Here is a 22,458-nt window from a genome sequence, read left to right as displayed (position 1 = left end):
ATAGACATTTCTCCAGAGAAGATATACAAATGGCCAATGAGCACATGAATAGATGGTTAGTATCATTAGTCATTAGGAAAATGCAAATCAGAACCACAATGATATAGTACTTTACATCCCGAAGAATGACTAAGATTAAAAAGACTTGTTTTAACACTTTACTCATTCTGAGCTGTCACATCCATATTATGCAGCTCTAAGATAATAGTTTATTTAATTGTTTCATAAAAATTCTCTGTAGTAAGGGGCAGACAAAATATTTTAGGCAAAATATTGACTAGTACTCTGAGTAATGGTCTATTACTTAGTATCTTCCAGTATCTTTCCCTGTACAATTGGTATGTCATGCACTAACTCTTTATGTGTTTTTTAAATAAAGAGATAAGTGCTAATGATAGAAGTGACATGATTATTTTTTTATTTTTATTTTTTTTTTTGAGATATATTTTTTCTCTGTAGCCCAGGATGGAGTGCCATGGCCTCAGCCCACTCATAGTAACCTCAAACTTCTGGACTCAAGCAATCTTCCTGCCTCAATCTTCCTCCTGAGTAGCTGGGAGTACAGGGCCATGACACCATGCCTGTCTAACTTTTTTATTTTTAGTAGAGACAGGGTCTCACTTTGCTAAGGCTGGTCTTGAACTCTTGAGCTCAAGGTCTCCTGCCTGGACCTCCCAGAGTGTGAGGATTACAGGCCTGAGCCATAGTGACTTCCATTTTATTTAGCAAAATATCTGATGCCTGTGCTTTTAAGCCCATAAACTTTCTGTTTTACTTACCTAATTTCTCTTAATAAGCATAGTCATTCATTGTGAAAATTATATTCAGTAGCCAAGAGCTCTTAATCTAAGAGAATATGGAAACTTGTTGGTGTTGTGCCAAGAATGTTGTATTGAAGATTAAATGGCTCGTCTTGCCTGTGGAAACATTATTGGCTTTAATTCTCAATTAACTCATTTGGTCCATAGCTTTAGGCCTAAATTGGGGGTTAACTGAAGATGGAAAAAAAATGAATACATGGAAAGACATTTTAGTTTCCTAGGGCTGACTACTGAACTGTTTTTGAGAATAACTAACACATTACCATAAACCGAGTGCCTCAAAACAACAGAATTCTTATACAATTCTGGAGGCTACAAGTCTGAGATAACAGTCTGGGCAAGGCCATGCTCTCTCTAAAGGTTTTAAGGGAGGAATATTTCTTTTCTATCTTCTCCTCTGTCTTTTGGTGGTTGTAGCAATTCTTGGTGTTCCTTGGCTTATAGATGAGTCATTCTAATCTCTCCTTTTCACATGGCATTCTCTCCTGTGGGTCTCTGTGTCTTGACATGGTATTCTGTTTCTGAGTCTGTGTCCATATGTCTCCCATAAGGTATCTTGTAAGGGTACCAGTCATTGGATTGGGGACCACTCTAATCCTGTATGACCTTATCTTAACTGGGACTATACTTGGAAAGACCCTCTTTCCAAATACAGTCACAATTATTGTTATTGAGGATTACAAATTCAGCATATCTTTTTTGCAGAACACATTTCAATCCATAACAGAGGAGTATATATTTCTGACTTAAAATATGCTTAATTCTCAAGTTGTGAAATAATTTGTGAGTATAGGTTTTCACAGGGAGTTAACATGAAATGAATTTAATGAAGAGTAATGAACAATAAGGAGAAGGAATGATCAAATGTGGGCCATTGTAAATTTTGATGTACAGGAGAAGCCAAACCTTAACTACTGGTCTTTAATTAGTCTATGGTAGTTTATTTTTCTTACCTCAAAACCTCCACTCTTCAGTTGGATTCCAGGACGGTGTATGTATATAGCCTTACTTCAGGAAAGAGGCCATGAAGTGTTTATGGTCAGAATAGATGAACATATTCTAAGAGCAGAGGACTTGATCTTTGTGGCCAGGTTTCTCAGGCCCTTCAACTGAGTAAAGGGCCAGTAAAAACTTCACAATCCATGTAAGAAGTGGTAGTTAGAGATCACTTCGATATTTTTCTGAGCCAACAACCAGTCTGCTTCTGTAAGTACTTCAACTTTCCCCGGACCTTCAGTTTCTGACTGGAGTCTTTTTTTATGTATCAGTCAGGTTTCCTGGTTGAGGCCAACTGTACACCCAGTTTAAGTAGGATTTATTAGAAGATTTTAGAGTGTGTGAAGAGAACAAAGCCTTTAGATGTCCACAGAATCAGACTTTGATCTAGAACAGCTAGGAACACTGCGGACAGTTGAAGCACACTGCTGTTGCAGCAACAACACTGCAATGGACTGAATGTTTGTGTCCCCTACAAAATTCATGTGTTGAAATCCTAAAATGATGCATATGATGTTATTAGGAGACTGGGCCTTTGGAGCTCAGTCCAAAATGGGTGATATTAATGTCTTTATAAAAGGGACCTTCAGAGAGCTCCCTTAGCTTCTGACCATGTTGGTACCCTGATCTCAGACTTCCAGCCTCCAGAACTGTTAAATAAATCTCTATTGTTTATAAACCACCCAGTTTATAGTAATTTGTTATAGCAGCTCTAACCAAGACAAGCACTATCTGTGCTACATCCCAAGTCTGCATTTAGCACTTAATAATTGTGACCCTGGGCAAGTTAATTAACTGTTCTCAGCTTTAGTTGTAACCATCTATAAAGTGTAGCGGATAAAAGTGCATAACTAAAGCCAGGTGTGGTGGCTCACATCTGTAATCCCAGCACTTTGGGAGGCTGAAGCAAGTGGATCACCTGAGCTCACGAGTTTGAGACCAGTCTGAGCCTAGAGCGAGACACCTCCTTAAAAATAGCCGAGTGTTGTGGCGGGCACCTGTAGTCCCAGCTACCGGGAGGCTGAGGCAAGAGAATCGCTTGATCCCAGGAGTCTGAGGTTGCTGTGAGCTATGACACCACGGCACTCTACCAAGGGAGACAAAGTAAGACTGTGTCTCAAACAAAAAAAAAAAAGTACATAACTAAAGAGCTGTTGTGTTAAATGTGTTCTTACAAGTTTTCATAACGGAGTTTGAACACATAGTTTGTTCATTTGCTATAACAAAGTACCACAGATTGAATGGCTTAAATAGAATTTTGCTGTCTCATAATTCTGGGGGCTAGAAGCCCCAAATCAAAGTATCAATAGGTTGTTTCTTTCTAAGACCTATGAGAGAGAATCTATTCCATGCCTCTCCTCTAGCTTCTGGTGATTTGCTGTTCACATTCAGAGGTACTGGGGATTGGGACTTCAACATATGAATTTTAGGGGAACATAATTCAACACATAACAGATAGTAAGCATTATATGAGTGTTAGTTATTATCGTAATTGTTATTTCTGATAACAGCAGTAAAAATTTTGTAAGTTGATCATCCAAAGGACTGTCACAAACTGGCCAACTATAGAGGCCAACATGAGGAACTAGGCCTATTGTACTGATATATACATGTGGTGCATGTCTGTTCTATAAAAATTAGGTCAACTTGAGGTGGTCAGTGTAGAGAGGCGATCAACTATAGAGGTTCTCCTATATTTGTATTATATAATTCTGTAACAATTTGCATCAGTGCATTATATGTATAATGCATGGATTAGAGAGTAAATATTTTTAAGAGTTAATTTTAAGCCCTTAAATTTTACAATCCTTAGTAATCACTATTACTTACCATTACTATTACCATTCACATTATTTCTTCCAATTAAGGACGCTTCATAGTGTGGATATGTGATTTGCATATAGCCGTATGCTATTTGATTGTTTAAAATTCATATAGATAGTGTGTATGTATATGCGTATGAAGATTCTATGGTTATAGATGTTTATATGATGAGTACTATTTATAGGAGAATAAGATATATAGAGATATGTATTTTCCTTATATTTTTATATTCTGTTATATCTATATGATTTATTTATATTGTGTTATTACTTGTGAGTGCTTTATACTGTATAAATAAAATCTTTATTGACCTGATTTTTACTAAAAAGAACTTCTATCAGTGGATTTGTATGGGCATTGTTTCTTTTTGTATTCCGTCTAAACCAGTATAGTATAATCACTGCATTTTTTAAAGTATGTTTCACAGGTGGATAGTCCTGCTAGATCTTTTGGAATCTGGCCTGAAAAAGCAAGGGATGGATGGGATCCTGTGGATAAAAAGATTCAGGAAATGTTATAGTTTATATTCTGATCGTAGATGTTTACCATGCACTATAATGGTTCTAAAGAATATTAAAGAAACCTGCTTTATTTTATGTTTAATCCAGCACTTCCTAAAGTTATCATAACATCTAGTAATATGCTGCAGAGTCAGTGTCCATTAAACATTTACTCTCTTGGGACCTAAGAGAAGTGGTTCTTTTAGTTTCCATAATTAAGAATTATATGATCATTTTTAGTTCTTTGGGAACGAACTCTTTTCATGTATAAGTGATATTGTTCAACTTTTTGGATGGGATCTGCCTGGTTTATAATTCTATTTTCTAGATGTAAATTTAGGATTGATATCTGCTGTCTCTGTTTAGACAGCAACTAGTACATAGGAGGCATTTAATGGCTATTTGAAAGAGAAAATCAAAGTCATGCAGATGCTTCTTGATGTCTTTCGTAAGTATAGTGAAGAGGGAAAATGATTTTTTGTTGTTGTTTAATAAACCCTGTAGTTCTGATGTATTTCTGTTACAGTTTTCTCTCTGTCTTTTTTAAAGGTTTATTGAGGTATAATTGGGATTCAATAACCTGAACTTGTTTAAAGTGTACAGCTTGATACATTTTGACATATTTATATGCCTGAGAAACCATCAATGCAGTCAAAATAATAAGCATACTCATAACTCCCAAAAGTTTCCATTTGAGGCCTCACTCCTACCCTTCTCCAAAATTCTTTCCAGTCCTCAGGGAACTGACCTACATTCTAGCTTGCATTTTCTAGAATTTCTTTTATATCTTTGTCATCTGTTCATTGCTTCTCTTTTTCTCTTTTTCTACATTCTTGTGGATTCACTATTTTTTATGATTACATTTTATCTCATTTGTTGGCTTATTAGCTCTAAACTCATATTTTTATTTATTGATTTAGGGTTTATACTTTTTTTTTTTTTTTTAATTTTTAAATTATCTGGCTCGGTGCCTGTGGCTCAAGCGGCTAAGGCATCAGCCACATACACCCGAGCTGGCGGGTTCGAATCCAGCCTGGGCCTGCCAAACAACTATGACGGCTGCAACCAAAAAATAGCTGGGGTTGTGGCGGGCGCCTGTAGTCCCAGCTACTTGGGAGGCAGAGGCAGGAGAATCACTTGAGCCCAGGAGTTGGAGGTTGCTATGAGCTGTGATGCCATAGGGCAACAGCTTGAGGCTCTGCCTCAAAAAAAAAAAAAAAAAATCTTTACATTATCAATATCTATCTTTCTTACATTCCAAGAAGATACTCCCTGTGGTCATGGTGTATTATTCTTTTTATATATTGCAAGATTCTATTTGCTAATATTTTGTTGATGAATTTTTGCATGTGTGTTCTTGAGGAAGACTGCTTTGGAGTCTTCTCTTTTTTGTGTGATGTCATTGGTTTTTGTATCAGGGTGATCAGATTTGCTAGTATTTTGAAGATTTTTGTGTCTATTTCCTAGAATGATAATGTTCTGTACCACTTTTTCTACCTAGTTTTGGGCAGTGTTCCCTTTCTTTCATTGGGTAGAATTGATTTCTTTTTTTAATAAGGGTGAAAACGTCTGGGCGTATAGAGTTCTTATATAGAGTGTTTTAAACTACAAATTCAATTTACTTAATAGTTACACATAGACCCGCATCATCTTGTGTGTTCTGATAGCATTTCTAAGTTGTTCAGCTGTTAGTAGTATTCCACTGTCTTTTAATGCCTGTAATGTCTGGTGGAATCCTCTTTTTCATTCCTGGTATCAGCAATTTGTCTTCCTCCTGCTCTTTGTTGCTATAACTAGGGGTTTATTAATTTTATTAATATTTACAAAGAGTCAACTTTTGGTTTGATTGATTTCCTCTATTTTTCAATTTCATTGATTTCTTTTTATTAGTACTCTTATTTTGAGTTTGTTTCACTTTTTCTAGTTTCTCAGAGTTCAGAGTTTGCTTTATTGATTTGGGATCTTTCTTTTTCTAGTAACATACTTTTCTAAAGGTACATCTAGAATTCTTAAATTCCCTCTTAACTGCTGCTTTGGTTGCATCACACAGCTATTTTCATTTTCATTCAATTCAAAATTTAAAATTTTTTCCTTGGATTTATTTTTTTGATCCATTGATTATTTTAAAATGCATACTTTGTATGATTTACAAAGTTTGTTTTATGACCCAGGACATAGCCTATCTTGGTTAATGTTCCATGTGACAGTTGAACAAAATTTGTATTCTGTTTTTGTTGGGTGGAGTATGTTTTTCATTTTTTCTATATCCTTGCTGATTTTACCTTGTCCATCTAGGAAGAGATACTGACTCTTATTTTTGGTTAGGTACTTATTAGAAGGTAGGCACTACATAAAGTACCAGAAATGTGCTTCTGTAGGTAAAAAGATTTTGTTTAAATCCATAGTTATTAAACCATGATGTCATGTCAACCATAGCACAGTTTGGAAGTCAGGAAAAAAGGAAAAGCTGTGTCCAGAGAACAGATTGAGGATGCATTGTCTTTCTTTTGGCCCAGGGCAATTTTTTGTGCTAGCTGAAATAGACATAGGTTAAGGTTTAGGAAGGGAAAACTAATCCCCTTATTTTTGATAGTAAAGTTTTTTCCTTCTCCCTGTAGTGAGACACACAAAAAAAGCAGTAAGGCTTTTGGTACCAAATTTCCATGAAGCTTTGAAGAACAAAGTCCTTTTGACTTTAGAAATAAAAAAATTCCACCGAAGGAGTTTATTTAAGCCTGAGGCTATTCTGTGCATAATTTATGTAGTAGTGTCAATTAAGAATTAGTTAGAAAAGTACAAATTTTAATTTGTGTTTATTTTCTGTAATACTAAACTCTTAAGATTACCTATATGTTCCTCAGCCTCTTTTCTCCATAAAAAGAACAGAGGTTAGCAACCTAATACCCCTTTATGAAAATAAGAGCTTACTTATATGTAATTGTTTATGGGTTACAAAACATACTTCGTGCACATTAGCTCATTTGATCTACATAGCCCTGCTCGATTTGCAACATAGGGTTTTTAACCTTCACTTTTCAAATCTCAGATTAAGTGATTTTTCTCAGGTCTTAAAATTGAGAAGAATTAAAGCACAGATGTTTCTCATTCCTAATTCAATATTCTTTCTACCATACTTTGTCTCTGAAAGGATGTACCTCTCTTGTTAGTAAGAAATAACTCTTAATTAAAAGATTTTACTAATTTTAAAGATGTTTCAATGACTGTTACTTTATATAAAGGTTAATTTCAAAAATTCTTAGAAAGATTTAATAGGTTTTCAAACATTGACTTATGAATATAGTTGTATATGAACTTGGTTATTTACCTACTGGAAACTATAAAACTGTTTTTGAGGGTAATACCTTTATCTGTTTCATTTACTACAAATATTTCCTTTATTCTTTTTTCTTTTGACTTTTTTTTTTATTAAATCATAGCTATGTACATTGATATGATCATGGGGCATCATGCACTAGTTTCATAGACTGTTTGACACATTTTTATCAGAATGGTTAACATAGCCTTCCTGGCATTTTCTTAATTATTGTGCTAAGACATTTACATTCCACATTAACTAAGTTTCGCATATAACCTTGTAAGATTCACCACAGGTGTAATCCCACCAATCCTCCTCCCTCTACCCACCTGCCCCCTCCCTCCCCTCCCTTTCCCCCTTCCCCCTATTCTTGGGTTGTAACTGGGTTATAGTTTTCATGTGAAAACCCTAAATTAGTAGGGCTGAGTACATTGGGTATTTTTTCTTCCATTCTTGGGATACTTTTTTCTTTTGACTTTTACTGTTTTTCATTAGAAAAAATAGATATTTCATTGTGAAATATTTCTTGTAATTTATTTACTTTTTAAAAGAAATTTTTAAAAAATTAAGAAATTATTTTTAATCATTGGAATAGTATTCTTTTTTCTCTTTCACCTGCATATATTTGTGTATTCTTTTATTATTATTTTTTTAAAATCATAACTGTGCATTGATGCATTTATGGGTTTCAGTGTACTGCTTTGATATACAATGTGAAATGCTTACACTGAAGTAAGTAACACATCCATCACAATTATACTCATTTCTTAATAGTTTTGAAATGTACCATTGTACCATATACATTAGGTGAGGTCCCCCCAAATGCCCTCCCTCCTCTCATATCACCCCCACCCTCCAATCTCTCTCCTCTTCCCTTCTACTTTCTGGACTATAGTTAGGTTTTGCCATTCATCTGAATGTATAGGTGATAATATATTGATTTCATAGTAGTATTGAGTACATTGGATACCTTTCTCCCCATTCTTGAGATACTTTGCTAAGAAGAATATGTTCCAGCTCCATCCAGGTAAACATAAAAGATAAAAAGTCACCATCTTTTTTTTATAGCTTCATAGTATTCCATGATATACATATACCACAATTTTGACTGCAGATCTTTCAGTGTATTCTTTTTTAAAAGGTTTTTTTTTCAATGATTCGTTTTGTATATTATGAGAACCTTTTATTTATGATAATTTTTCTATTTGTCTAGTTACGTTTAGGTTATCACATTAAACTTAACACATCGTAAGCCCATTTTATTATGTTCTTTATTTTCTTTTTTTTCTAGTACCTCTTTTTTTTTTTTATTGTTGGGGATTCATTGAGGGTACAATAAGCCAGGTTACACTGATTGCAATTGTTAGGTAAAGTCCCTCTTGCAATCATGTCTTGCCCCCATAAAGTGTGACACACACCAAGGCCCCACCCACCTCCCTCCTTCCCTCTTTCTGTTCCCCCCCCATAACCATAATTGTCATTAATTGTCCTCATATCAAAATTGAGTACATAGGATTCATGCTTCTACATTCTTGTGATGCTTTACTAAGAATAATGTCTTCCACGTCCATCCAGGTTAATACGAAGGGTGTAAAGTCTCCATTTTTTTTAATGGCTGAATAGTATTCCATGGTATACATATACCACAGCGTGTTAATCCATTCCTGAGTTGGTGGGCATTTAGGCTGTTTCCACATTTTGGCGATTGTAAATTGAGCTACAATAAACAGTCTAGTACAAGTGTCCTTATGATAAAAGGATTTTTTTCCTTCTGGGTAGATGCCCAGTAATGGGATTGCAGGATCAAATGGGAGGTCTAGCTTGAGTGCTTTGAGGTTTCTCCATACTTCCTTCCAGAAAGGTTGTACTAGTTTGCAGTCCCACCAGCAGTGTAAAAGTGTTCCCTTCTCTCCACATCCACGCCAGCATCTGCAGTTTTGAGATTTTGTGATGTGGGCCATTCTCAAATGCAAATCAAAACAACCCTGAGATATCATCTAGTACCTTTTTTTTTTAACCATGTTTCAAGACAGTAAGTTTTTCTTTTTGGAGGGGTCAAGTGCTTTTAAAACTGTTTGCTAGCTATGCCCTTCTCATTTTGAAAATGGATCTGATTCAAAATCCCAAGTTTATCTGGTTAATATGTTTTAATTGTTCCTCTGGATTCTCAGAATAAAATGTTTTTTTTTTGTTTGTTTGTTTGTTTTTTTCTTTTATTTATTTTTTTTTCCTCTTTTTTTTTTTTATTGTTAGGGATTCATTGAGGGTACAATAAGCCAGTTACACTGATTGCAATTGTTAGGTAAAGTCCCTCTTGCAATCATGTCTTGCCCCCATAAAGTGTGACACACACTAAGGCCCCATCCCCCTCCCTCCATCCCTCTTTCTGCTTCCCCCCCATAACCTTAATTGTCATTAATTGTCCTCATATCAAGATTGAGTACATAGGATTCATGCTTCTCCATTCTTGTGATGCTTTACTAAGAATAATGTCTTCCACGTCCATCCAGGTTAATACGAAGGATGTAAAGTCTCCATTTTTTTTAATGGCTGAATAGTATTCCATGGTATACATATACCACAGCTTGTTAATCCATTCCTGGGTTGGTGGGCATTTAGGCTCTTTCCACATTTTGGCGATTGTAAATTGAGCTGCAATAAACAGTCTAGTACAAGTGTCCTTCTGATAAAAGGATTTTTTTCCTTCTGGGTAGATGCCCAGTAATGGGATTGCAGGATCGAATGGGAGGTCTAGGTTGAGTGCTTTGAGGTTTCTCCATACTTCTTTCCAGAAAGGTTGTACTAGTTTGCAGTCCCACCAGCAGTGTAAAAGCGTTCCCTTCTCTCCACATCCACACCAGCATCTGCAGTTTTGAGATTTTGTGATGTGGGCCATTCTCACTGGGGTTAGATGATATCTCAGGGATGTTTTGATTTGCATTTCTCTAATATATAGAGATGATGAACATTTTTTCATGTGTTTGTTAGCCATTCGTCTGTCGTCTTTAGAGAAAGTTCTATTCATGTCTCTTGCCCATTGATATACGGGATTGTTGGCTTTTTTCATGTGGATTAATTTGAGTTCTCTATAGATCCTGGTTATCAAGCTTTTGTCTGATTGAAAATATGCAAATATCCTTTCCCATTGTGTAGGTTGTCTCTTTGCTTTGGTTATTGTCTCCTTAGCTGTACAGAAGCTTTTCAGTTTAATGAAGTCCCATTTGTTTATTTTTGTTGTTGTTGCAATTGCCATGGCAGTCTTCTTCATGAAGTCTTCCCCCAGGCCAATATCTTCCAGTGTTTTTCCTATGCTTTCTTTGAGGATTTTTATTGTTTCATGCCTTAAATTTAAGTCCTTTATCCATCTTGAGTCAATTTTTGTGAGTGGAGAGAGGTGTGGGTCCAGTTTCAGTCTTTTACATGTAGACATCCAGTTCTCCCAACACCATTTATTGAATAGGGAGTCTTTCCCCCAAGGTAAGTTCTTGATTGGTTTATCGAAGATTAGGTGGTTGTAAGATGTTAGTTTCATTTCTTGGTGTTCAATTCGATTCCAAGTGTCTATGTCTCTGTTTTTGTGCCAGTACCATGCTGTCTTGAGCACTATGGCTTTGTAGTACAGACTAAAATCTGGTATGCTGATGCCCCCAGCTTTATTTTTGTTACTAAGAACTGCCTTAGCTATACGGGGTTTTTTCCGGTTCCATACAAAACGCAGAATCGTTTTTTCCAAATCTTGAAAGTACGATGTAGGTACTTTCATAGGAATGGCATTGAATAGGTAGATTGCTTTGGGAAGCAATTTAACAATGTTGATTCTTGCAATCCATGAGCATGGTATGTTCTTCCATTTGTTAATATCCTCTGCTATTTCCTTTCTGAGGAGTTCATAGTTTTCTTTATAGAGGTCCTTCACCTCCTTTGTTAGGTATATTCCTAGGTATTTCATTTTCTTTGAAACTATGGTGAAGGGAGTTGTGTCCTTAATTAGCTTCTCATCTTGACTGTTATTGGTGTATACAAAGGCTACTGACTTGTGGACATTGATTTTATATCCTGAAACATTGCTGTATTTTTTGATGACTTCTAGGAGTCTTGTGGTTGAGTCTTTGGGGTTCTCTAAGTATAAGATCATGTCGTCAGCAAAGAGGGAGAGTTTGACCTCCTCTGCTCCCATTTGGATTCCCTTTATTTCCTTGTCTTGCCTAATTGTATTGGCTAGAACTTCCAGCACTACGTTGAGTAGTAAAGGTGATAGAGGACAACCTTGCCTGGTTCCAGTTCTAAGAGGAAAAGCTTTCAGTTTTACTCCATTCAGTAAAATATTGGCTGTGGGTTTGTCATAGATAGCTTCAATCAGTTTTAGAAATGTGCCACCTATGCCTATACTCTTCAGTGTTCTAATTAGAAAAGGATGCTGGATTTTATCAAATGCTTTTTCTGCATCTATTGAGAGGATCATGTGATCTTTATTTTTGCCTCTGTTGATATGGTGGATAACGTTTGTGGACTTGCGTATGTTAAACCAGCCTTGCATCCCTGGGATGAAGCCTACTTGATCATGATGAATGACTTTTTTGATGATAAGCTGTAATCTATTGGCTAGGATTTTGTTGAGAATTTTTCCGTCTATATTCATGAGTGAGATTGGTCTGAAATTCTCCTTTTTGTTTGGGTCTTTTCCTGCGTTTTGGTATCAGGGTTATGTTTGCTTCATAGAATGTGTTGGGGAAGATTCCTTCTTCCTCAGTTTTTTGGAATAATTTCTGCAGTACAGGAATAAGCTCTTCCTTGAAGGTTTGATAGAATTCTGGAGTGAAGCCATCTGCACCAGGGCATTTTTTAGTTGGAAGCTTTTTTATTGTTTCTTTGATCTCAGTGCTTGAAATTGGTCTGTTCGGGAGGTCTATTTCTTCCTGGGTAAGTCTAGGGAGAGGGTGTGATTCCAAATATTGATCCATTTCCTTCACATTGTCAAATTTCTGGGCATAGAGTTTCTGGTAGTATTCAGAGATGATCTCTTGTACCTCTGTGGGATCAGTTGTTATTTCCCCTTTATCGTTTCTGATTGAGGTTACTAGAGATTTTACTTTTCTATTTCTAGTTAGTCTGGCCAATGGTTTATCTATTTTATTTATTTTTTCAAAAAACCAACTCCTTGTTTCATTAATTTTCTGAATGATTCTTTTGTTTTCAATTTCATTGATCTCTGATTTGATTTTGGATATTTCTTTTCTTCTACTGAGTTTAGGCTTAGATTGTTCTTCTTTTTCCAATTCCATAAGATCTCTTGTGAGATTGTTGATGTGCTCTCTTTCTGTTTTTCGAATGTAGGCATCTAAAGCGATGAATTTTCCTCTCAAAACTGCTTTTGCAGTATCCCAGAGGTTTTGGTACCTTGTGTCTTCATTGTTGTTATGCTCAAGGAAGTTAATGATTTCCTGTTATATTTCTTCCTGCACCCATCTGTTATTCAACAGAAGATTGTTTAATTTCCATGCCTTTGGGTGGGGTCGAGCATTTTTGTTAGAGTTGAGTTCCACCTTTAGTGCCTTATGGTCTGAGAAGATACAAGGTAAAATTTCAATTCTTTTGATTCTGTTGATATTTGTTTTGTGTCCCAGGATATGATCAATTTTGGAGAATGTTCCATGGGGTGATGAGAAGAATGTATATTCTTTGTCTTTGGGGTGGAGTGTTCTATATGCGTCTATCAAGCATAGTTGGTCTAAGGTCTCATTTAAATCTCTTATATCTTTGTTTAATTTCTGTTTAGAGGATCTGTCCAGCTCTGTAAGAGGTGTGTTAAAGTCCCCTGTTATGATGGTATTATCAGATATCATATTGCTCAGACTGAGTAAGGTCTGCTTCAAGAATCTGGGAGCATTTAAATTGGGTGCATAAATATTTAGAATGGAAATGTCTTCTTGTTGTATTTTTCCCTTGACCAATATAAAGTGACCATCTTTGTCTTTTTTGACTTTAGTTGCTTTAAATCCACATGTATCTGAAAATAAGATTGCAACTCCTCTTTTCTTCTGAATTCCATTTGCCTGAAAAATTGTCTTCCAACCCTTGACTCGGAGCTTTAATTTGTCTTTTGAAGCCAGGTGTGTTTCTTGCAGACAGCAAATGGATGGCTTGTGTTTTTTAATCCAGTCAGCCAATCTATGTCTCTTCAGTGGGGAATTCAAGCCATTAACATTTATGGAGATAATTGATAAGTGTGGTAGTATTCTATTCGTCTTATTTTGTGAGAGTCCATTGCTTAGTTTTATCTTTTGCATCAGTGTGGAGGTTAGGTTCTGTCCTTTGATTTCTGAGTTCTTACTTTGCTGCTGATCCATTGTGGTGGTCAGTGTGCAGATCAGGTTGAAGTATTTCCTGTAGAGCTGGTCTTGTTGTGGCGAATTTCCTCAATGTTTGTATATCCGTAAATGATTTGATTTCTCCGTCAATTTTGAAGCTTAGCTTAGCAGGGTACAGAATTCTGGGCTGGAAATTGTTCTGTTTAAGTAGATTAAAGGTAGATGACCATTGTCTTCTTGCTTGGAAAGTTTCATTAGAGAAGTCTGCGGTCACTCTGATGGATTTGCCCCTGTAGGTCAACTGGCGCTTACTCCTGGCAGCTTGCAGAATCTTTTCTTTTGTCTTGACTTTGGACAGGTTCATCACAATGTGTCTTGGAGAAGCTCGGTTAGAGTTGAGGTGACCTGGGGTCCGATATCCCTCTGAAAGCAGTGTGTCAGAATCTTTGGTGATGTTTGGGAAATTTTCATTTATAATATTCTCTAGTATGGCTTCCATTCCTCTGGGGCATTCTTCTTCCCCTTGTGGAATTCCTATAACTCGTATGTTGGAGCGCTTCATAAAGTCCCATAATTCTGACAGTGAATGTTCTGCTTTCTCTCTCTTCTTTTCTGCCTCTTTTACTATCTGAGTTATCTCAAAAACTTTGTCTTCTACCTCTGAAATTCTTTCTTCTGCACGGTCTAACCTGTTCCTGATACTTTCCATTGCATCTTTAAGTTCCCTGATTGACTGTTTCATTTCCTTCAGCTCTGCTATATCCCTTTTATATTCTTCGTATCGTTCATCTCTGATTTGATTCTGTTTTTGGATTTCCTTTTGGTTATTTTCCACTTTATTAGCAGTTTCCTTCATTGTTTCCATCATTTCTTTCATTGTTTTCAACATGTGTATTCTAAATTCCCTTTCTGTCATTCCTAACATTTCTGTATAGGTGGAATCCTCTGCAGTAGCTACCTCATGGTCCCTTGGCGGGGTTGTTCTGGACTGGTTCTTCATGTTGCCTGGAGTTTTCTGCTGATTCTTCCTCATGAGTGGTTTCTTTTATCTGTTTCCTTGCCCTAATTTTCCTTTCACTTCCTCTTGCTCCTTAAGTTCTTGTGCCTGTGGACTAAGTGTTACAGGACCAGAAGGGTGAGAAGGTTGAGGAGCAAAAAAGGGATGAAAGAACGGAGGACCGAGTGATAAGAAAAAAAAGAAAGATAGAGAAAGGAGAGGGGGTGGGGATAAGGAATATTGACAAAAAGAAGAGAGGTACAGAAAGAGGGAGACAGGGCAATATAGGTGTACAGTAGGGTACTTTGACACAACCTTAAAAAACCCCACCTTCTGGGAGTGCCCAGTTGGGTGGTTCCCTTGAGGTCAGCAGCTCTTTGCTAACCTGATCAGACATAGTACCCCACCTCCACCAAGTAGAGAGGAAAGACAAAAATGCTATAAATCAAACCAAAACAAGCAAACAGAAAACTTTACGGGGATACAATTGGGTGAAAAACCAAATGATAGCGGTAGAAACACTAGCAATAATGAAGTTGTAGTTATTAAAAAAGGCAGCAATGGGAAATTATAATTAAAGTAGAAACGTTGAGAAAGAAAAAGGGATCTGTATGGAAAAGATTGAAATTAAAAAACAAAAGAACATCAACAACATCAAAATAAACAATCAAAAAAAAAAAAACAACCAAACAAAAAAAAAGAAAAAAATACACAACCAAAAAGAAAGCAGTTTGTATATGTTATTGAATATTTTCTGGGGAACACGTGGTCTTCTGGGGTATGAGATGTTAGTCACAGTTCTGATAGGACTGGAGGCTGCTGATTTCTCAAACCCCAGCAGGTAGACACCCTAAATCTCTCTTCAGCCCACTTAAAAGGCACTTTGAACTTGTAAACTTGCTGAGCAGAAGCTTTCCCAGCTTTCTCGCTGGAATCACTGCTGAAGTGGCTATCCGCTTACCCAGTGTGCCAAAACCGGTCTCACTCTGCCCCTGAGGGTTAGGGCTGCAAGGCTGCTCAGACCCCACCCTTAGGCTACTTGGTTGCTGGGTTACAAGCTCCCACCCGTTTCTAGCTCTGCGACCCTGAGGGCGGAGCTTGCCGGGGCAGATCACTGACAATGGTTCCGTGTGACCCACCACCAAACACTATTAGCTCCGTCTGGCTCAGCGGCTCAGACTGGGGCCCTAGACAACGGCCAAAGTTCTCCGCACTCCCGCTCAGGCCTTCCCCAGGGCAGTTCAACTCAGTGCCAAGCCCAAGGACATCAAAACAGTTCACAGGTAAGGCCTTTCTGGTTTGCAGTCTCGCTGCTACTGAACTTACAGTTGTGGGCGGGTTTAGACCGATTTAACACACGCGACCACTTGCCGGTTTTCCACTGTTTTAGTCCTCCTCTTGGGGTCCAGAAGTCTCTCGCTGACTCCCTGTATCCTCATAGGAGTGATGATAGGCAGTTCCCACCAGCCGGAGATGCCTGGAGTCCTATCTCCCCAGACTCACTGTGCCCAGATGCAAGGTAGCTGTTACTCGGCTGCCATCTTGCTCCGCCTCCTGTTCTTTATTTTCTGTAAGCGATCATTACTGCTTTTGTGCAGATACCTGAGGAATTTAAAAATTTGCTTTATAATTTTATTATGTTTTCATTTAGATTACACGTTATTAGAATTACCCTCCCATGTACTTAAGAAATTTTCTTTGAAGTGTTTTTTCTCATGGGTGTGTTTTGTCATCAAATTCAAGATATATACTTAAATATGATTAAAACATCAAATATGAGAATAAAGCTCTATTTGCAGTTATAATATGAAATGAAAATCAAAATGTTTATGAAGTTGTCCTTGGAATTTTGGGTAACTTTTACTTTTTCTCTGTCTTTATATGTTTTCTAAATTTTCTATAATGAAATTTTTTTTTCATGAGCCACAACTCTGTGTGTATGTGTGTTTGTATATGGGTGTATCTTTAAAACAATTAAAATATTAACACCTGGGAGCATTTTTCAGTACCATTTGTAAGTAGAAGCTCAAATCTCATTTTTGATTGGATAAATTAGTCATATCAATAATATAACCCTGTAATGTCTGTGTTGTCTGGTGTTATTTTATTGTGGTTGTTTTAACATCAATTATTTAGCTCAGTGTTCTCTAGTAACTGTGTTCTTTATACAGAATCTTGTATGGTAGCAAGGAAGATTGATACTTCAGAATGAGTTCAAAGGTGGTTATTGTGATAAGCCCCAGTCTTTGCAATATAATTTAATTTCACAATGGAGTTTAAGTGTAGTTGTTGTGATAAGACCCAAGCTTTGCAATATAATTTATTCTAATTTCAAAGATAAAATTTTTGTCAAATAGATTTTACAAGGGCATCTTTTCTCTGCAGATTACTGTTTCATTTTTCTAGATAACCCTCTGTAAACCACAGTTCTATATTCTGATATTTCCTTTTGTAAAAGATAGACTTTAATCTGAATTTGTTAATCAGGCAAAGATGTGAGGAAGAATCAAATGTGGCGCTTTTAAGATAACAAATTTATGATTGAGAATGGCCTGAGTAAATCATATATAATTAAATAAAAATGTAGAAAGTCCCTGTGGCTCAGTGAGTAGGGCGCCGGCCCCATATGCCGAGGGTGGCGGGTTCAAACCCAGCCCCGGCCAAACTGCAACAAAGAAATAGCCGGGCGTTGTGGCGGGCGCCTGTAGTCCCAGCTGCTCGGGAGGCTGAGGCAAGAGAATAGCTTCAGCCCAAGAGTTAGAGGTTGCTGTGAGCCGTGTGACGCCACGGCACTCTACCGGAGGGTGGTACAGTGAGACTCTGTCTCTACAAAAAAAATAAATAAATAAAAAAAAAATAAAAATGTAGAAAGTCAACAGAGAAAATTCTCCTAACAGATAATGATAGGCAACCAGTGAATACTATTATGTTATTAATAGAAAGTAATTTAAGAAAAAGATAAAAGCAAAAGTTATATAGAGATTCTCAAGACGAAATATTGTTAGTAAATAATATTCAGTTTTATCACCTAAAAATTCAGATCAGACACTCATAAAAACATTCTTATAGCAACATATAAAATATTCAAAACAATGATAATATCCAGTGCTATCTGAGGATAATCCCTTAGATTACTAGGAAAAAAAGCATGCAAAGTAGTATAGCCCTTTCGAAAAGCAAAGGGCTTTTAATAATTTGTATTATTAAAATAATTTGTATTATTAAAATAATTTGTATTCGTTTTAATAATTTGTATTAAGAAACATAAAAGTATTACTTTAGTCTAACAATTCTTTGATTCTTTCCCAAGGTAATAATTCTAGAGATTTAAAATCTTTATATACAGTGCTGTTTAAAGTAGTTATTTCTAGTGACAAATATTCCATCTTAAGGAAAAGGTTAAATAAATTTTTCGTTCATTCATTTGCTGAAATACTGTACAGGTATCAAAAATTGATATATTTATAACAACTTACAATAAGGTGGGTAAATATTTACTTCTACTATGTTAATAAAGAATTAATATGAATAGTATAATTTAAATAAAAAGAATAACTCATAAGTAGATTTAAAAAGGATAGATTTAAAAAGAATATGTCATGAACTCCTGGGTCAAGTGGTCCTCCTGCCTTGGCCTTATTAGAGTGGTAGGATTACAGTTGAAAGTCACAGTGCCCAGTTGATATATATACACATTTTAAAAACTATATGCTTATGGTTGATGTATAGTTAGCAGTAACTACTATTTAACTGTCCTTTGCATTATTTTCTTTTGTCCTTATTTAGAACTAACCATGTAGTATTCAATCAGCAGGTATTTGAGTGTTGCCAAGGGGTTAATTAGCATTGTACTGGGTACTTTAATGTAGTTTGATCTAGGTAGTATGTTGTAGTCCAGCTTAAGTAAACTGTGCTGATATGTGAGTGTTCAAGGTATGGTTTAGTAAGACTAAAGATAAAAAATTAGTTCAAGCAAATAAAGTGAAAAATACATTTTATATTTATTACCTAAAAGTCATCTTCTAGCTAAATAAATTTTGTATTTTATAACTAATTTGTTAAAACAGAATATATTAGTTGTGGAATTGTATCTGAACTCCTTAATTAAACCTTAACCTTTATTCCTTACATACATCTAAAGTATACAAAAATAATTTAAAAATTTTAAATTACCCAAATTATAAACCTATTAACTCTTATTAATAGTTAATAATAGTAACTATTATTAACATCCTACTCAAATCTTTTTATACCTCTTGCCGTACAAGTTTGTATATATGATTCTATAGGGTAAATTCCTCCATATATTTTTTCTTTCACTCAGTAATATCCTTCATCATAAATAACTACTATATTAGATATGGATGATCATGTAAACTGGTAATGGCAAAATGCTAAGGTTTTTCATAACTTATTAATCATTCTCCAAATGTTGGACTTTTTTATTTGATAAATATGAGAACAATTTAATTATTTATTTTTTAAAGAGACAGAGTCTCACTTTATCACTCTCAGTAGAGTGCTGTGGCGTCACAGCTCAAAGCAACTTCCAACTCCTAGGCTTTGGCGATTCTCTTGCCTCAGCCTCCCGAGTAGCTGGGATTACAGGCGCCTACCACAACACCCGGCTATTTTTTTGTTGTTGTTGCATTTTGGCCAGGGCTGGATTTGAACCTGCCACTCTCTGTATATGGGGCCGGCGCCCTACCCACTGAGCCACAGGTGCCGCCCATGAGAACAATTTATTTTTTATTTTATTTTTTGGTTTCAGATTAATATGAGGATACAAAAGATTAGGTTACATTGTTTGCGTTTGTTAGGTAAAGTCCAAGTTGTAATTAAGCCCTTCACCCAGGAGGTGTGCCATTTTCCCTTACATTGCACTCATTAGAGGAGAGCTGACCATTTCCCCCCCTTCTGCTCTGCCCAACTTGCTTTTCTGTTTTTCTCTTCTGTGGGCTTATAATTGTTCATCTGCTGGCTTCATGTTAGTATTGAGCATATTGGGTACTTGCATTTCCAGCCTTGTGATACTTTACTAAAGAGAATGTTCTTCAACTTCTTTCAGGTAAATACAAAGGATGTAAAGTCTCCTTTTTGATGGCTGAATAGTATTTCATGGCATACATATATACCACAGTTTATTAGTACATTCATGGGTTGATGGGCACTTAGTTGGTTCCACATCGTGGCAATTGTGAATTGAGTTGTGATAAGTAGTCTAGTGTGAGTGGATTCTTATGGTAAAATGATTTCGTTTTTACTTCTGGGTAGATCTCTAATAATGGGATGATGGTATCAATGGAAGGTCTACTTTTAGGCCTTTGAGGAGTCTCCGTACTTCTTTCCATATAGGACATTTTTGCTTTTTGTTTGTTTTGAAACAGTCTTGCTCTGTTCCTTGGCCATAGTGCAGTGGTGTCATCACAGTTCCTTACAACCTCAAACTCCAGGACTCAAGAGATCCTCTTGCCTCAGCCTCCCAAGTAACTGGGATTACAGGCATATGGAGATGGGGTCTCACTCTTGCTCAGTCTGGTCTCAAACTTCTAACCTCAAACGATCCTCCTGCTTTGGCCTTTGAGAGTGCTAGGATTGCAGGCGTAAGCCACTTGCACCTGGCTTCATTATAGAATAACTTCTAAAACTACTTGTATGAGGCTGGGTGTGGTGGTTCACACTTGTAATCCTAGCACTCTGGGAGGCTGAGGCTGGTGGATTGCCTGAGCTCACAGGTTTGAGACCAGCCTGAGCAAGAGCGAGACCCCGTCTCTTAAAAATAGCTGGGTGTTGTGTAGGGCACCTGAAGTCCCAACTACTCAGGAGGCTGAGACAAGAAAAGTTTGAGGTGGCTGTGAGCTATAATGTCACAGCACTCCACCAAGGGTGACAAAGTGAGACTCTGTCTCAAAAAAAAAAAAATTAAAACTACTTATGTGCTTGGCCTGGTGGTACATGCCTATAGTCCCAGCTACTCTGAGGCAGGAGCATTGCTTGAGCCCAGGAGTTCTGTGCTGTGAGATAGTGCCTGTGAATAGCCACTGCATTCCAGCCTGGGCAACATAAGGAGACTTAAAATCAAAATAACCCTGACTGTACTTACAACTTGAGAAATTTCTGAAAATATCAAGATGTTTATTTACATTAAAGTAAATTAGACACTAGTTATTACATAATCTCTTGACCTTACCTTGAATTTCTAATCATAATTTCTATTCTTATTTTACCAACTGTGTGTTATTTGGAACATTTAGTTCCAGAGTAAAATTATTTATTAAATAGAAAATATTTTGTTTTCTTTCTTTCTTTAAACAGAGTCTTACTTTGTCACCTTACAGCAACCTCAAACTCTGGGGTTCAAGCAATCCTCTTACCTCGGCCTCCTAAGTAACTAGGACTACAGGCACCTGCCTGGCTATTTTTAGAGATGGGATCTACCCTCTTGCCCAGGCTAGCCTCAAACTCCTGAGCTCAAGCAATCCAACTGCCTCAGTCTTCCAGCATGCCAGTATTACTGGTGTGAGTCACTGTGTCTGGCCCAAATAGAAAATATTTTGGAAACTATATTTTTTAAATATGAATTTTGAAAGGGAACTGTGTTCAACAGCAAATCTGTATTTTTTTGAGAAATTATATGATATTTTGATACCTTGATATTTGTTCAATATTGAAATATTTAAATTTGTGTGTTTTTTAAACAGATTATCTTTCTCAAGGAATAGATCTTTCTGGAATAGAAGTAATAGAACATGATCTGCTTTTTATTGCAAGAGCTCGACTTGAAGTGGAAAATCAAGCTAAGCGCCTATTAGAGCAAGGTGTGGAGACTCAGGTAATAAAAATATAACTTTTTTAATGTGAAAAATATGTCATAACATAGATGAGCATTTGACTTTGAGTTTAAAAAAGTAAGAGGTGTTTTCAGCTTATCAGTAAGGATGTATGTCCACAATTTAAACTGGAGAGTAGGGCACATATGAAGAAAATGTATTAAATTTAATAAACATATAAATTCAATATTTAATAAACATATCAATTTAATATTAAAATTAATATTTAATAAACATATTAAATTTAATATGTTTAATTCTAAAATGGATCTAAGATAGTCAATGTATAATGTATACAACCTGAAATATATTTTATATAATGTGTATGTGCAGATAGATAGCTAGTTAATACCTGTTGAACGTGATCTAAGATAGTTAATGTATAATGTATACAACCTGAAATATATTTTATATAATAAGTATGTGCAGATAGATAGCTAGTTAATACCTCCTGAACGTGTTTACTTTGTCCAAGGCAAGGTTACTCATTTTAAGCCTTTCAACAATCCATAGAATTGGAAAAAATATTTGCAGCATACCCATCTGACAAGGAATTAATAACAAAAAGATATACAAAAAACTCAAATGAGTAAATAGGAAAAAAAAGCAAACAATTCAGTTTAAAAAATGGGCAAGATCTGAATAGACATTTGTCAGAAAAAGACATACAGATGGCCAACAGGCATATGAAAAAAGCTCAACATCACTAATCATCAGAAAAATGTAAAACAAAACTATGATGAGATATCATCTCACCCCAGTTAAAGTGGCTTTTATTAAAAAAACAAGTAATATTGAATGCTGGAAGGAATGTAGAGAAAGGGGAACCTTCGCACAGTATGGTGGGAAGGTAAATTAGTACAGCC

At 36.2% G+C, this 22,458-nt stretch overlaps 1 protein-coding gene across 1 annotated transcript in view; it reads left to right on the top strand.

Moving 5' to 3' along the window:
* The window catches only part of COG5 (component of oligomeric golgi complex 5), a 332,964-nt gene that overhangs the window by 130,591 nt on the left and 179,915 nt on the right, over positions 1–22,458 (top strand). Inside the window, exon 7 of the mRNA XM_053554011.1 lies at positions 21,464–21,594. Coding sequence (XP_053409986.1) covers positions 21,464–21,594 — 131 coding nt within the window. The remainder of the gene's footprint in view (positions 1–21,463; positions 21,595–22,458) is intronic.

This window comes from Nycticebus coucang, chromosome 11, assembly GCF_027406575.1.
Source record: "Nycticebus coucang isolate mNycCou1 chromosome 11, mNycCou1.pri, whole genome shotgun sequence".
In the NCBI taxonomy this organism is placed as follows: domain Eukaryota; kingdom Metazoa; phylum Chordata; class Mammalia; order Primates; family Lorisidae; genus Nycticebus; species Nycticebus coucang.
This window is presented reverse-complemented; position numbering and strand designations above follow the sequence as displayed.